Here is a 15,720-nt window from a genome sequence, read left to right as displayed (position 1 = left end):
CTTTGTCCAATGAACCATGGTGGAGTTACAGTGTCTACAAAAAGACAGCATTACTATTGCTCTCTATTGGGGCTATTAACAATAGATGGGCCAGGGTGTACATGCACATTTCCAGATATCATCAGCAGTAATACAATCAGGGCACAGCAGAAGACAGGGAGAGCTTTGCAGTGTAGATTTTTTATGACATTTGAATGTGCATCAGATGGCAACAAGATCATATTGTACAGCAGTTTTATCAGGTAACGAATACAAAGCCGCCGAGAGAGGGTTAGAATAAGATGGAAGGCCTTGTCTGTGTAACCAATAGAGTCAGAGTCGTGAGTGTGGAAACAAACATTCCCACTGGGCACAGGCGTCAGTTCAACATCTAGTATTGATTTGGTTGAGTTGTCAACTAACGTGAATTCAAATTGAAATCAACAAACTATTTCACCCCGTCATTGGATTGAACATTTTTGCTAATTTAACCAGTTTTCCATGTTGATTCAACATCCTCACATTGAATTATTTGGTTGAAATGACATGGAAACAACGTTGATTCAACCAGTTTTTGCCCAGTGAGTAGTCTTTCCCACGGTCGGGTAAACAAGCAAGTTCATAATCAACAAAGAAGCAGGAGTCATGGAGTGAGATTCATGAGCATCGATCAGGTTTTATTTGTACTTGTAAACATGATTTTGGAATCTGGGGATAATACTAGCCAAAAAGAAAAGTTTTCAGCAGTAACTTTTCTGTAATCAATACAAAAAAATGTGCCTAAGTTTGACACTTTAAACATTGATTAGTCATCATTCTTCACATTTGTCATTCATAAACCGACAGTCAACAAATTCATTGCTTCCATCTCAGAGATTTTGTCATTTGCACATAGGCTATAGCTAGATAATAATGCATTGGCTAAGTAACTGCTTAACTTTACTAACAATGTAACTTGTATCTGATATTAGGTCAATGATTGGACCATGTGATTGAAGGTCATCCTACTGATTTGCCATAAGGTAAAGAGACACATTTATGTGTAAACTGTGCATCTAGGATTTGCGGTCCTCTAGATATGTTGAAACACTTGATGTCCAAAGGCTCTTCTGCATAGGTCACTGGATTAGGGGGCCAATGTATGTACAAATTCCCTGTAACAATATGGATGAAAACATTTTTACTTTTATTGTTAGAATGAAATGATTTAGAATCAGAATTGCAATTTTTGCCAAATAGAAACTGCAACTGAAGAGTTGCCAAGATTTTCTAACCGGATGATGTCTGGCAGGTGAGGGTCTTTGTATAATCCATTATGATGGTACCCAAGGGATCCGGAAAACGGTATCATCTTCACTTGATTTTCTGAGTTCTGGGCGCTCTGTGCTATTTCATACAGCTTGATAGGAACACAACAAAGAATTAGAAGTGGAAAAGTCCTTTATTGTAACTATCATGTTTCCAGGAACTCTTCTTGATATATATTCATTCAACCCATACAGATAACATCAGAAATGTTGCTTGGGATACTATGGACAGATGACAATAGAGGAATTATTGTCAGTTACAGTCAAAGTATCATGCCACACCTGCTGAGCCATGTGGATGGGCACTATGTGGTCATCCTCTGCATGAAGGATCAGAAGACGACTCCTCATCCTCTTCAAGCTGTGGAGAATTGATAAAGCATCACTTTTCATGAACAGTCAACCTCAATCTCTCAGAACGATTCTCAAACACATTTGATTGCAGTGATTCAGAAATATTCATACCCCTTGACTTATTCCACATTTTGTTGTGTTAAAAGCCTGAATGTGATCAAGACTAAGGAGATGATTGTGGACTACAGGAAAAGGAGGGCCATTCTCATTGACGGGGCTGTAGTGGAGCAGGTAGAGAGCTTCAGGTTCCTTGGTGTCCACATCACCAACAAACTAACATGGTCCAAGCACACCCAAGACAGTCGTGAAGAGGGCACGACAAAACCTATTCCCCCTCAAAAGACTGAAAAGATTTGGTATTGACTCTGGTTAAGGGCTTGTAAGTAAGCATTTCACTGTAAGATCTACACTGGTTGTATTCGGCGCATGTGACAAATACAATTTGATTTTAATTCAACATTTCTTTCACCCATAATGACCATCTACCCCATAATGACAATGTGAAAACATGTTTTTAGGAATGTTAGCAAATTTATTTTAAAATTAAATACAGAAATATCTAATTTACATTAAGTATTCACACCTCTGAGTCAATACATGTTAGAATATATATATTTTTAAATCCCTATTCCTTGCCAATGATAAGCATACCCATAACATGATGCAGCCACCACCATGCTTGAAAATATGAAGAGTGGTACTTAGTGATGTGTTGGATCTGCCCCAAACATAACACTTTGTATTCTTTGCCACATTTTTGGCAGTTTTACTTTAGTGCTTCATTGCAAACAGGGTGCACATTTTGGAATATTTTTATTCTGTATAGGCTTCTTTCTTTTCACTCTGTCATTTAGGTTAGTATTGTGGAGCAACTACAATGTTGTTGATTCATAGTCAGTGTTCTTCTATCATAGGCATTAAACTCTGTAACTGTTTTAAAGTCACCATTGGCCTCATGGTGAAATCCCTGAGCAGTTTCCTTCCTTTCCGGAAACTAAGTTCGGAAGGACACCTGTGTCTGTGTAGTGACTGGGTGTATTGATACACCATCCAAAGTGTAATTAATAACTTCACCATGCTCAAAAGGATATTCAATGTCTGCTTTCTTTTACCAATCTACCAATGGGTGCCCTTCTTTGCGAGAAATTGAAAAATCTGTGTTTGCAATTCACAGAAATTAGGTAGTCATTTAAAAATCACATTAAACACTGTTATTGCAACTTATTATGTGACTTATTAAGCACATTTTTACTCCTGAACTTATTTAGGCTTGCCATAACAAAGGGGTGGAATACTTATTGACTCAAGACATTTTGTCACGTTCGTCGTATTGATGAGACCAAGGCGCAGCATGATATGAACACACTAAATGAACACACTAAACAACCATGACGCTATTAAACCGAGTGCTGACACAGGCAACTATACATAGACAATAACCCACAAAACCAAAATGGAAATGGCAACCTAAATAGGATCCCCAATCAGAGACAACGATAAACAGCTGTCTCTGATTGGGACATTTACCTAGACACACCAAAACCTCATAGAATACAAAAAACCCTAGACAAGACAATAAAACACATACCACCCTCGTCACACCCTGACCTAACCAAAATAATAAAGAAAACAAAAATAACTAAGGTCAGGGTGTGACACATTTCAGCTTTTCATTTGAATTTGTTAAAAAAAATTGTAAAAACATTATTCCACTTTGACATTATGGGGTATTGTGTGTAAGCCAGTGACATAAAATCTCAATTGAATCAATATTGAATTCAGGCTGTAACACAACAAATTGTGGAAAAAGTTAAGGTGTGAATACTTTCTGAAGGCACCGTAACAGTTAGTTATTTTGATTTGATTTCTTATCGCATTTCGCAAACCTGTACTAATAATCTCAAAATAAAGGATGACAAGAACACTGAAAAGTTGCATAAACCAAAATAAATGTACAAGAAAATGTTTTGTATTCATTTGAATCTAAATCGAGAAAATACGTACTTTTCATCATTAGGGAAGATGACATTGTTTTCTGCCATTGTGTCCAGGAAAAAGTACTCAAAACCTGGGAACTTCCAATAAAACTGAGGACACAAGGAAAATTAAAGAGGAAAAGAAGTGCAGTTTAGTACATTAATACATTCTAAATCATGGCATTTTCAGATGCACTGTATTGCCATGGAGAGGAGGGTATGTGAGTCTTACCCAGCCAAACGGATGATGGGCACCCCCCTGTCGAATGTTGGTGTATGCTCCCTCAATGATCACACCATCAACAACAATCCCTGATAAAAGCAAAATATTCTGAGTCTAACTACATCAGGTCAACTTCCATGAACTGAGTCACACAAAAAAACATTCATGAAATGTGTATTGTACTGTAACTAGAGGGTATAAAACGTTTAATGGGTCCAGTAAAGCCTACCTTGTTCAATTAGTTTGACTGCAGTGTTAGTGGCCACTCTGTACAAACACGGGGGGTAAAATGGTGTTTACTGATCATGTCTCGTACTTTGAGTCACTGTCAAAATGTTCTGTCATATTTCTAATTATTGATTGGATTATTTCAATCGTCACCGTTAGTGGTGGTAGATAAGTAGTAGTAGTGACAGATTCTCTAACTTAAACATCTCACAAATATATATATATATATATTGTTTATGAGGGGTGGAACAAGCAAAAAAGTAAACAAATAAGTGTTAATTTAAAAAAAATGTTTTCTCACACACACCTGATCGGTGCAGGGAAATGTGTTGTTTCTTACAGGGTCAGCCATAGAGAGCAAATTAGGGTTAAGTGCCTTGCTCAAGTGCACATCGACAGATTTCTCACCTTGTCGGCTTGGGTATTCGAACCAGCAACCGTTCGGTTATAGCTAGGCTAACTGCCGTTCAGTCTCTTGAATGGACAATGCTTACTTTTCAAATCAAACAAACAGTTAAAATATGATACGATTTAAATCATGAAAAGCCTACCAGTGGAATGGAATACATATCTATTTGGAGTGTAAGGCAAAGGTAATAAAACGTACAGGTCAAGTTAATCAAGGTAAATGTAAAAACATTAAAAAGTAATCATAGGTTATATTGTGTTTGCTTACTTTAGTAACAGACACAATATTACCTTTGATGACTATAACGTCATTTTAATGTTTGGGCTTTTATTATAACTAATTTCTGTGTTATATTCATGTGCTGTTCTATAAACCAATTTCTGTGTTCATGCAAGTGGCTGACTGTACAAATCCTCACTATCAGTAGCTGCAATTTGGCAGCACGCCCAGACCTTGTTTTGAGAACGAAAGATATCTCAATTCCAAGGTCTCAGATTAGAGAGGAGAAACCTGGTCAGGTATTGGGCTGTCACATGTTATGAACCAGTATTGGTTTGTCACATGGACGAAACAAAAAAAGGATAAGGATGAATTAATTATGCTAAATCATGCAAATATAACTTGTCTGTGTATAGCTGTATATAAGACAACTGCTGGGTCTGCCCAGGTAGAGCTCCTGTTTGACATGTGTACTATGGTGCATTGAGTTAGTTGGAACCTATCCAGCGTGCTGACAATAAATAATCATTCATTTCAGATTGACTTTGAGTGTCCCTGTGTAAGAATTTCCACGACATTACCTTTACAGATAAATGATCGTCATTTGAGACAGTTTGCGACAATAATCCTGCAGTAACAGGAAATGTAAATTATTATGTGGATTATAATTAATGGACATTTTCTAGCGGTTGATACAAAGTCCAGGCTCTGACTGGGCCACGCAAGGACATTCAAAGACTTGTCCCGAAGCCACTCCTGCGTTGTCTTGGCTGTGTGCTTAGGGTCGTAGTCCTGTTGGAAGGTGAATCTTCGTCCCAGTCTGAGGTACTGAGCGCTCTGGAGCATGTTTTGATCAAGGATCTCTGTACTTTACCTCGTTCATTTTTCCATCGATCCTGGCTGGTCTCCTAGTCCCTGCTGCTGAAAAAAATGCTCCCACCACCACGCTTCACCGTAGGAATGGTGGCAGGTTTCCTCCAGATGTGACGCTTGGCATTCAAGACAAAGAGTTCAATCTTGGTTTCATCAGACCAGAGAATCTTGTTTTCGGCGCCTTTTGGCAAACTCCAAGCAGGCTGTCATGTAGCTTTTACTGAGGAGTGGCTTCCGCCTGGCCCCTCTACCATAAATGCCTGATTGGTGGAGTGCTGCAGAGATGGTGGTCCTTCTGGAAGTTTCTCCCATGTCCACAGTAGAACTCTGGAGCTCTGTCAGAGTGACCATCGGGTTCTTGGGCATCCTCCCTGACTAAGGCCCTTCTCCCCCGATTGCTCAGTTGGGCTGGGCGGCCAGCTCTAGGAAGAGTCTTGGTGGTTCCAAACTTCTTATATTTAAGAATGATGGAGGCCACTATGTTCTTGGGGACCTTCAATGCTGCAGACATTTTTTGGTACCCTTCCCCAGATCTGTGCCTCGACACAATCCTGTCTCGGAGCTCTACGGACAATTCCTTCGACCTTATGGCTTGGTTTTTGCTCTGACATGTCTGTCAACTGTGGGACCTTATATAGACAGGTGTGTGCCTTTTCAAATCATGTCCAATCAATTGAATTTACCACAGGTGGACTCTAATCAAGTTGTAGAAACATCTCAAGGATGATCAATGGAAACAGGATGCACCTGAGCTCAATTTCGAGTCTCATAGCAAAGGGTCTGAATACTTATGTAAATAAGGTATTTCTGTTTTTATTTGTACATTTGTAAAAGTTTCTAAAAACCTGTTTTCGTGCAGTCACTATGGGGTATTCTGTGTAGATTGGTGAAGAAAATGTTTTTATTTAATCTATTTTAGAATAAGGCTGTAACGTAACAAAATGTGGAAAAAGGGAAGGGGTCTAAATACTTTCTGAATGCACTGTAGTTTTAACTATGCTTTGTGGAAAGTAACTCGTTTTGGGGGGAATAAATAGTTACTTTGACTACAACTATTTGAATACAAATCACAAAAAATGACTACTTTTTAAAACTATTTGAATACAGATATGAGAAAGTACCTACTTTTTAAAAACGATTTGAATACATTTCTGAGAAAACACCTACATAAAAAAACATTTGAATACGGACCTCAGGGAGTGACTACTTTTCAGAAACTATTGGAATTGGCTGCCTTCAACTAATGGCACAGTTGTATGGAACTGCATATAGAAAGAGAATGAATAGAACCCAATCTCCTATGCTATTCCAATCTGACAGTCATATTTGATCTACACAATACATTTATATCTGAACCTTCTGTAAATGTAAATTCTCCTGAATGTGTACATAATCAAGTCCAACCAATTAACCAATTATATTTAGTACATATGTATAAATAAGTTGTGAGTGACTCTTTCAACATGCCTCTGTAAAGGTCGAAAGCAGCAATTCATTTTATGATACCTGAAAATACTGAAGAGAAATTCAAAGGAATTTTTGCAAACAGCGAGTTGGATGCTTAGCAAAAACAACGTTGAAATTCTTTGTCCATCTGTTTTAATGGTTCTTATTTCCAACACACACCACACCATCTTTAAAGGGATACTTTACTCTGAATTTGACTCGAAATACAAACTAACATGATTTTCCACCTATCTTGGCTGTAGTTAATTCAAGAAGGCTGTTTTGGGATATATTTTGTTATACTTAATAGAGCAACATTTTATTAGCATGTTGTTACATGATACTTTGGTAATTGCATTTTAATTACATAGCAAAGAGCTGAGCATTTTTGAAAGTACTGTACACAGAGAAAGTGACTGTTCCTTATATGTAATCACTCCATTGTTATTCAATTATAAAGCAATTTCCAAAGTTCTATGTAACAACTATGTTGCTAATGTAATAATCACAAAGGTACTAGCACTACACATGTATAAGAACTTGATGTTTAGTGTTACTGTATTACTTTGTCTCACTCACTATGAAAATGCATTTGTTAGTAATTTTGAATCTGCAAAAGTGGTCTGCTCAAATGTTGAGGTGATTGATTCCATGTCCCTCATGTATGTAATTCTAGGCTATAAATTATATTAAGATTCATATCAATATCGGAGAGCCCTCCAAACCATGTGCTAATGTTGACATATTTAGACTAATTCAACTAACTGTTCTTCACCATATACTTTGCAGTCATCAAATACATCATTTTTTCCCAAATATTTTCAAATATTATTTGGTTTTCTGAGGTATTCAAAATACTTTAAAATATGATGTTTTATTGAGACATGTATTTGAATATTAAAGAAAATAGTTGCCTTTTAGTTGAAACTCTATACAAACTACATTAGACTACCTTGAGTATTTTAAAAGTATTTTAAAAGAAACGTCCAAATACAACTATTGTTTGCCCAGGTCTGCTGCGCATCGACATAAATAATAATTTCCACTCGCTTATCTCATCTCTACAAACTGAACCATCCACCTGAAGGCACACGTTTGGTCACTCACCCAGTGCCAAGAGATTGTCCCCATAATACCACCAGACTGCTCCCACTGCGGGCTTTTACCCACTGGTACAAGTAGAGGGTGTCAGTGGTTAGACCAACTTCAGTGGGCTCTCCGGTGGAGTCCCCAAAACCTGTTAAGAGTTTCTTATATCAATGGTTGTTCATTATGCAAACATAATAGACTATGTATAGGCCTATGATGTCATGTCTGTCTGCCTGAGGTAAACTTGATGCAGAGTTGTGCAATGATTCGTATCTGAGCACAAGGGGGCAGTCACAGGCAACCCACACCAGAGGGTGAGCTCTAATGCAGTGTAAGGAATTGGGAGTTGGTTATCGGACTCTCCTTACAGCAAGCAAGGTAAAATAACACTGTCACACCACAAAATGTAGACTAACGCTAGGTTATCAAGGACGTGTGTAACAATTATTAAAATGTATTCAGACTAAATAAATAAAGCAAATATGTTTTAACGGTCTAGTCAAACTTAAGTTTAACCAACCTCTGTAGTCCAAAGCCAAAACATGGTAACCTATTGCACTCAGCACCTGTGGACACAAAAGCCAATCACAAATTTATCAATCACCAATGTAATTTTCTGCCATGATGAAGTAACTTTTGATGTAGTCGACAGTCACTTACACGTACTAATCCCACACGGTGACTTGCTGCCCTGTATGAAAGAATGTGTACTTTTAGATTCAAAGTGAGAACAATATTATTGTATAGGTATCCATTGTTCTTGCTACCTTGTGCCTCCATTGCCATGGAGATAAATGATAATCGGAATTCCAGCTCCCAAAGAATCTTGGTACCATTCCAAGTCCTTTCCCTGTGCCTCCTTCCACTGACTTTCAGGGACTGTGTGCCTTGAAGATATTGTACAGTGATAACATTAGGAAGTGACAACACGTGGAAGGGACGATGTGTAGACTTTGATGTATAAAGTTCAATGCTGTCTTTATAAAAGCTATACTGTCCAGTGGCAGTGAGTGTACTTCTGAAGTAAGGTAGGTAGGCTACATTAACCTACTCACAAAGTAACCTGGAGAAAGCCTACTCACCAAACACCCAATGAGATCCCTTGCTCAGATTTAAGGTACATGTTCACAGTGTGGTTAAGATACAGGTCAGCTGGCTGGCTAAGGTTGACGAAGAATGGGACCCTGACTAAAAAGAAAGAGAAACAGACGATATGTTATATGATTTGTAATCCCTGATTTGTCCAGTATTTTGGATAATTATCATGATTAGCTTACACTCACCTCTGTGAGAATACACCAGGTGTTTTATGATGTCAGGGAACAGTCGCATCATGAAAGGCACAGAAACATAAATGACACACACAACCAGGAGACCTCTTTTGACCCACCACAACAAACGGGAGCTAGGTCTGAGAGATAGAGAGAGAGAGACAAAAAGCGTCAACATTGCAATGACAAAAGTCAATGCTGCGTCAGCAGACATTACTGGATATTGGCATTGAAGTGCATTTTAGGCCAATAATAGTTATGGAGTCTTTTTGTAGGCGCTAATGGAGACTAACTCCGCGATGGCTCGTTGGCCAAAGCCAACGTGGCAAACATACTGTAAGCTTAGAAGATCTTATACGTTTTCGTTCTATGAGATAATATTCAACAACTAACATCACTTTTTGAATTTTGAAGCTTATGTAATCAAAATAAGCACATAAAGGCTTCATAATTAATAAAGGTCATGTTAACTGGCTGATATTATCTGATCGAACAAAACGGATAAGACCTCTACGGAGCCGACGGAGTATCGCAGTGTCATTGTAAGTCACAAAATGGGCTGCTCCTTGTATGCACAAGTGCGCCCCAAGAAATTTGGAACGCAGCGTATAGCTCCTTGAGCAGACTTGAGGGGCAGTATTGAGGAAGTTTTGCAACGGAAGCGCTGTCCCTGTGTCTACATCACAACCCTTATGGTATTTATAAACACGGAATCAATGGACACGCTCCTACTGTTACTCTACTTGCACGTTTGCTTTTATTTTCGACTGTCGTTACACTCAAAAGTCCTCAGACCCCTTGACCTTTTCCACATTTTGTTACGTTACAGCCTTAATTTCCAAATGTATTTAATTATGTTGTTTCCCCTCATCAATTTACACACAATACCCCACAATGACAAAGCAAAAACAGGTTTAGAAATGTTTGCTAATTAAAATAATAAATAACTGAAATACCTTAATTTACATAATTATTCAGACTCTTTACTATGAGACTCGAAATTGAGCTCAGGTGCATCCTGTTTCCATTGATCATCCTTGAGATGTTTCTACAACTTGGAATTCAATTGATTGGCCATGATTTGGAAAGGGATACACCTGTCTTTATAAGATCCCACAGTAGACAGTGCATGTCAGAGCAAGAAATAAGCCATTAGGTCGAAGGAATTGTCCGTGGAGATCCGAGACAGGATTGTGTCGAGGCATAGATCTGGGGAAGGGTACCAAAACATGTCTGCAGCATTGAAGGTCCCCAAGAATACAGTGGCCTCCACCATTCTTAAATGGAAGAAGTTTGGAACCACCAAGGCTCTTCCTAGAGCTGGCCGCCCGGCCAAACTGACCATTCGGGGTAGAAGGGCCTTGGTCAGGGAGGTGATCAAGAGCCCGAAGGCCACTCTGACAGAGCTCCAGACTTCCTCTGTAGAGATGGGAGAAATTTCCAGAAGGACAACCATCTCTGCAGCACTCCACCAATCAGGCCTTTATGGTAGAGTGGCGAGATGGAAGCCACTCCTCAGTAAAATGCACATGACAGCCTGCTTGCAGTTTAAAAAAACCTCTAAGACCATGAGAAACAAGATTCTCTAGTCTGATGAAACCAAGATTGAACTCTTTGGCCTGAATGCCAAGTATCACGTCTGAAAACCTGGCACCATCCCTACGTTGAAGCATGTTGGTGGCGATGCTGTGGGGATGTTTTTCAGTAGCTGGGACTGGGAGATTAGTCAGGGTTGAGGGAAAGATGAATGAAGCAAAGTACAGAGAGATCCTTGATGAAAACCTGCTCCAGAGCACTCAGGACCTCAGACGACCCTAAGAACACAGCCAAGACAACGCAGGAGTGGCTTCGGGACATGTCTCTGAATGTTCTTGAGTGGCCAAGCCAGAGCCAGGACTTGAACCCGATCGAACATCTCTGGAGAGACCTGAGAATAGCTGTGCAGCGATGCTCCCCAACCAACCTGACAGAGCCTGAGAGGATCTGCAGAGAAGAAGAATTTGAAACTCTCCAAATACAGATGTACCAAGCCTGTAGCGTCATACCTAAGAAGACTCGAGGCTGTAATCGCTGCAACAAAGTACTGAGTAAAGGGTCTGAATACTTATGTAAATGTATATTTGAAAAAGTTTATACAATTTATACAATGTGTGTAGATTTGTGAGGATCTTTAAACAAATAATTATTTTAGAGTAAGGCTGTAACGTATCAAAATGTGAAAAAAGTCAAGGGATCTGAATACTTTCTGAATGCACTGTATGTCTGTATGGTGTTGTGGACAGCCAAGAGGCCGAGCAGAGGCCAAATGGCCCATCAACAGGTGGTTCATCATCTATCCGACCTGGCTCATCACTTCCCTGGCCCTTCTCACCAACGCACCTTCCAGACGTGCCATCACTCTCTGACCTCCGCCCCATCTGCCCGACCCAGCTCCAGTGGCCGAAGAGGACGACAGATGAGAGTCCTTTGGAAGCTGAAATAATGCAACAGCGACAGAGTCCAGCAAGTGTCATCTGACGCCATTGAACCCCGTTTTCCTCCTGACAACCGTATTGCATTTGTCCGGGACATGACATTTAACTTTTTCAGGATCATCTAACAGTACCTTGAGTCCGCTCCGTCCGGTTCCGAGTGCGACAGTCTACGTCTCAACCCAAAAACAACCCATGTCTCCCCAAAAACGGATGTTGGGTGCTCAAGACAGTTGTGTAGATGTTGGTGGTGAACACGTTTTTCTCTATTATATATATTTTTCTTATTCACAAGTTATGTTGGTGGGTAATTTACATGTTAAGGTGGTGGGTAATTTACTAGTTTGCCTTTGCACATTTCCCCTCTTGTGATATTTTGTTCATCGAAAGAAATATATTTCTAGCAAAAGGTCAGCAAATCTCTTTATCTGGTTATTTATAGATACGGCAGAAAATATTGCTGTATTCTGAAGCAGTCACTCAGTAAGCTTGTAGCGCTTTGTACATGGGCTATGCAGGGGTCTGTTCTCATTGTCTACAGTTGGACAGCCCTTCTCACAGATGTGCCATAGCAGGAAGATCCTCATTTAAAATGGTTAAAAGGCCACGACGCCTAGGTGGCGACCCATCATTCACCTGTTTTGAGCTCCACATGTTTGCCTGTTTTGCATGTAACTTTGGCATTAATACATGTCACATATTAGTTTGCAAACAATGTAAATAAAAAAGGATCATTGAGTTAATAAAGCTGCATACAAACATGGTGTCTTTTTCTCTTTCTTGAGTAAGGCAGCTCCAAAATGCAGGTGTTTCAGCCTAGCTCAGTGCTTTCTGTGGTGGTGGGGAAGCCAGTGGAAAATACGGAGCATAGGGGTTGATAATGTTCTGTAGTCGTGCCGTGATTGGCTCAGTGTTCTGTCACTCATGGGGACACTACGTCACCGCAAAATCTATGGGGACAGCTCGAAAATTCAAGCCCCTTGAGTGTTGCCATAGAGTTACATTAGAAGTGCCCATCCAAGTAGGCTCAAGGTCATTGGCCACAGATAAAATGACGTCAATTCACGTTACATCTACCGTAGCTTTGATTGGACTGACCATGTCAACATCATACTTCAAAATCTTAGTTAGCAAGCTATAAGTCATCATCATGAATCAAGTTGACAATCTATTGACAAATCCTTTTCAATCCTTGTCATATGAAGAGAAGTTATGAAGAGAAATGATAGATAAAATGAATAGGTGCTCATCGGTCATTAAACAAACTTTACACAAGTAGGAAATCGCAAATTCAACAATGAGTGGTTTGGAAGGAATCAGTGGCTAACTGCAAGCATTGCAAAGCAATCACTAGCCTACTATTCAGTGGAGTGGGTGTGTTGTCCAAGTCTGGGATTATTAAGGGTCTCTTTTCCAAGCTTAAAAAGGATAAACATTCAACATTGGCCATGCTGTCAATCCAGCATGACTTCTGCCGCGTTCAAAACTACTGGAAATTCAGAAATCTCAGACTTCAGTGAGTTCAAGACACCTGGGAACTCAGACAAAACGATCTCAGACTGTAAAAATAAGTTTTGAACGGTCATCCAACTCGGAATTCCAAGTCGGGAACTCTGGCCTCTTTCAAGATCTCCGACCTGAAGATCCCTGACGTCATGATTAGACCTTGTTTTATTCCGAGTTCCCAGTTGTCTTGAAAGCACCATACATCCAGAGAATGCCAGACTTTGATGACAAAGTTTGATGACAAATTTCCCCACAAAGGACAGCCGTTCCACCTTCCTGTTCAAGTGAGCACAGCACAACAAGGTGAGTCCAAAAATGTATTGTATGCTGCTGCATAAATGATGTAATATGCCAGGGAGATATGTATACCGTAGCTAAGAAAGTAATGCTGAGTGTATGTTTTTATTTATCCATTATTTAACTAGGCAAGTCAGTTAAGAACAAATGATTATTTACAATGAGAGCCTACTGGGGAACAGTGTGTTAACTGCCTTGTTTGGGGGCAGAACGACAGATGTTTACCTTGTCAGCTCTGGGATTTGATCCAGCAACTTTTGGTTACTGGCCTAATGCTCTAACCTCTAGGCTACCTGTTATGTAGTAAGCTGTAAGTAACCCATGATCCTCACCCTAATAATTTAGTCCCTTTCCTCCTCATAAGTTAGACTATTGTTCTGACTTGCTGGTGCACGTGTAGCCTATAGCCTGTTTCAGAGAAATGTCATCATTGAATAGTGTAAGAGCTTTCATTGTCTGCTTATATGCCCCCTTTATTTATCCTACAGTTCTGACTTGGTGTACATGGAGAATACTGTAAGATCGGCCCATGTTCTGAATTCTGTCGCTGTACATTTCAAAAGTGCTGAACAAATAGCTATTTTGACTGTCCATCCTAACTCGCTCATTAATGTCTTCATCGAAATTACGCATTTCCTCTCATCCACTCGTCGTCCCCTTATGCCATAGTTTATACATCTCAATTGTCAGTAGAAACAACATTTGTTTAAGAAAATCAGTCATATCAGCTATGTTTTTTTTAAGGCAGTAAGTGAGGCTGAATTAATTGTTTCGCTGCCAGTGTAGCAGTGTTTGGGCTGCTGTTGGGAAGCTGCTGTTGGGACAGCTTTATGTAGGCCCTAACAGTTTGAGGGCACCGTTTGTCACGGTTATAGTTCAATTAATGTATTGTTTAGTGTTGTGTTGTATAATGTAGTGGCTTTGCTGGCATGCATCAACAAAAAAAATGGTGAGTTTGCTCCACCAAGAAGTACATTATAAAATCGCCATTGCTCAGACCTTATTTTCATTCGGACTATATTCAAAAACCTCATTCATTTCCCGCATAGGAATGGCTGAACGAACCCGAGGTGTAATTTCAGTTTTTTAGGACTACAAACGGGCGTGCTCCTAACAGGCGTATTTATTTACTATACTATAGTCTAGAGAGCATAATTTTACGCAATTTTACCTCGGTTGCGCACTCGATGACAAACCAGCTTCATCTCCGGCAGTCTTCTGCTTCTTGGAGTCACGATCACCAGTCCTCTTCCTCATCCTGAGACGTTTACTAATCTATTTACTATATGAGCCTCCAGTCCTTTGCATAATCAATGCAGCCTGTAAAACACTGTCGTGAAACTATATGGTCTGATCTAGATTGACATCTAGGCTTTGTGACTAACTACTGTACTTTGTCTTTGTCGCCTACCGTACGTCTGTTTTTTTGTCTAATGCTGCGTTCGTAACCAAGTGGAAAGTTACCATTAGAGAGTTAGAATCTAACAAAAAAACAGGTTTGATCATCTAGAGTTCTCTATCTAACTGTTAGATAGAGAACTCTAGATGATAAAACCTGTTTGTCATTGAGGGCTTCCACCATTTCCCACTAGCAATTTCCAGTTAGAGGGCCATACAAATGGATTTGAATAATAATGGGATTATTCCTTCAAATATAGGAAGTCCCACCCAGTTGACTACTTTACAATGATGTAAACCCTCAATGGCAATGTCCATGTGAAAACATGTTTAATCTATATAGTCTCCTCTATCTAACTCTAAGGTGGTACATTCTCACTTCCCAATTGGTTATGAATGCAGCATAACTCATAGGCTCTATAATATGTGGTCAAAGATTGCGGATAAAGTCAGTTCCTGTCTGCTTAAGGGGATGGCTCTCCCATAGGCACCAATGCAATAGCAGCTGGGTCTGGTCTACTTAGTTCATTGACCTCGTTTGTAAAAGAAAAATGAGGGAGTGGGATGTCTTGCTTCCTCTTCCGTCTCTGATGTGGGTGAAAGTACTACAGTAGTCCCACATTGTTGATAAAGAAATGAGGGAGGAGTAAAGGTTTAAGGTGACCCAGAGTAGC

General features: G+C 39.7%; 1 protein-coding gene across 3 annotated transcripts; it reads right to left on the bottom strand.

The window, feature by feature from the left end:
• Positions 1 to 630: 630 nt before the first annotated feature.
• On the bottom strand, positions 631 to 15,084 carry LOC115135292 (lysophosphatidylserine lipase ABHD12-like). Of its 3 annotated transcripts, XM_029669820.2 has the most exons (14): positions 14,820 to 15,081; positions 11,754 to 11,847; positions 9,387 to 9,514; positions 9,186 to 9,291; positions 8,871 to 8,990; positions 8,764 to 8,794; positions 8,624 to 8,669; positions 8,122 to 8,251; positions 4,069 to 4,106; positions 3,849 to 3,928; positions 3,645 to 3,727; positions 1,569 to 1,647; positions 1,254 to 1,378; positions 631 to 1,133 (listed from the first exon to the last, which is right to left on the bottom strand). In XM_029669820.2, exons 1-14 carry the CDS (start codon positions 14,851 to 14,853, stop codon positions 1,106 to 1,108), a joined length of 1,122 nt encoding a protein of 373 aa, XP_029525680.1. In that variant the 5' UTR covers positions 14,854 to 15,081; the 3' UTR covers positions 631 to 1,105. The 3 variants fall into 3 exon arrangements, with proteins under 3 accessions (XP_029525680.1, XP_029525681.1, XP_029525683.1); XM_029669821.2 differs by lacking the exon at positions 11,754 to 11,847 and having other exon boundaries at positions 14,820 to 15,080; XM_029669823.2 differs by lacking the exons at positions 3,645 to 3,727; positions 3,849 to 3,928; positions 4,069 to 4,106 and having other exon boundaries at positions 14,820 to 15,084.
• Between the last annotated feature and the right edge of the window lie 636 nt (positions 15,085 to 15,720).

Source organism: Oncorhynchus nerka, linkage group LG10, assembly GCF_034236695.1.
Source record: "Oncorhynchus nerka isolate Pitt River linkage group LG10, Oner_Uvic_2.0, whole genome shotgun sequence".
Classification (NCBI taxonomy): domain Eukaryota; kingdom Metazoa; phylum Chordata; class Actinopteri; order Salmoniformes; family Salmonidae; genus Oncorhynchus; species Oncorhynchus nerka.
Note: the sequence above shows the minus strand (reverse complement) of the source record. Positions and strands in the feature narration are given on the sequence as shown.

Excerpts from the sequence above, each read along its gene's own strand:
- LOC115135292 (XM_029669820.2), bottom strand. The coding sequence starts at position 14,853 with ATGAAGCTGGTTTGTCATCGAGTGCGCAACCGAG. Across the intron at positions 3,929-4,068 it reads AGTCAAACTAATTGAACAAG|GGATTGTTGTTGATGGTGTG; the intron begins GTAGGCTTTACT and ends TGCTTTTATCAG. Across the intron at positions 1,134-1,253 it reads CACCTGCCAGACATCATCCG|GGAATTTGTACATACATTGG; the intron begins GTTAGAAAATCT and ends ATATTGTTACAG.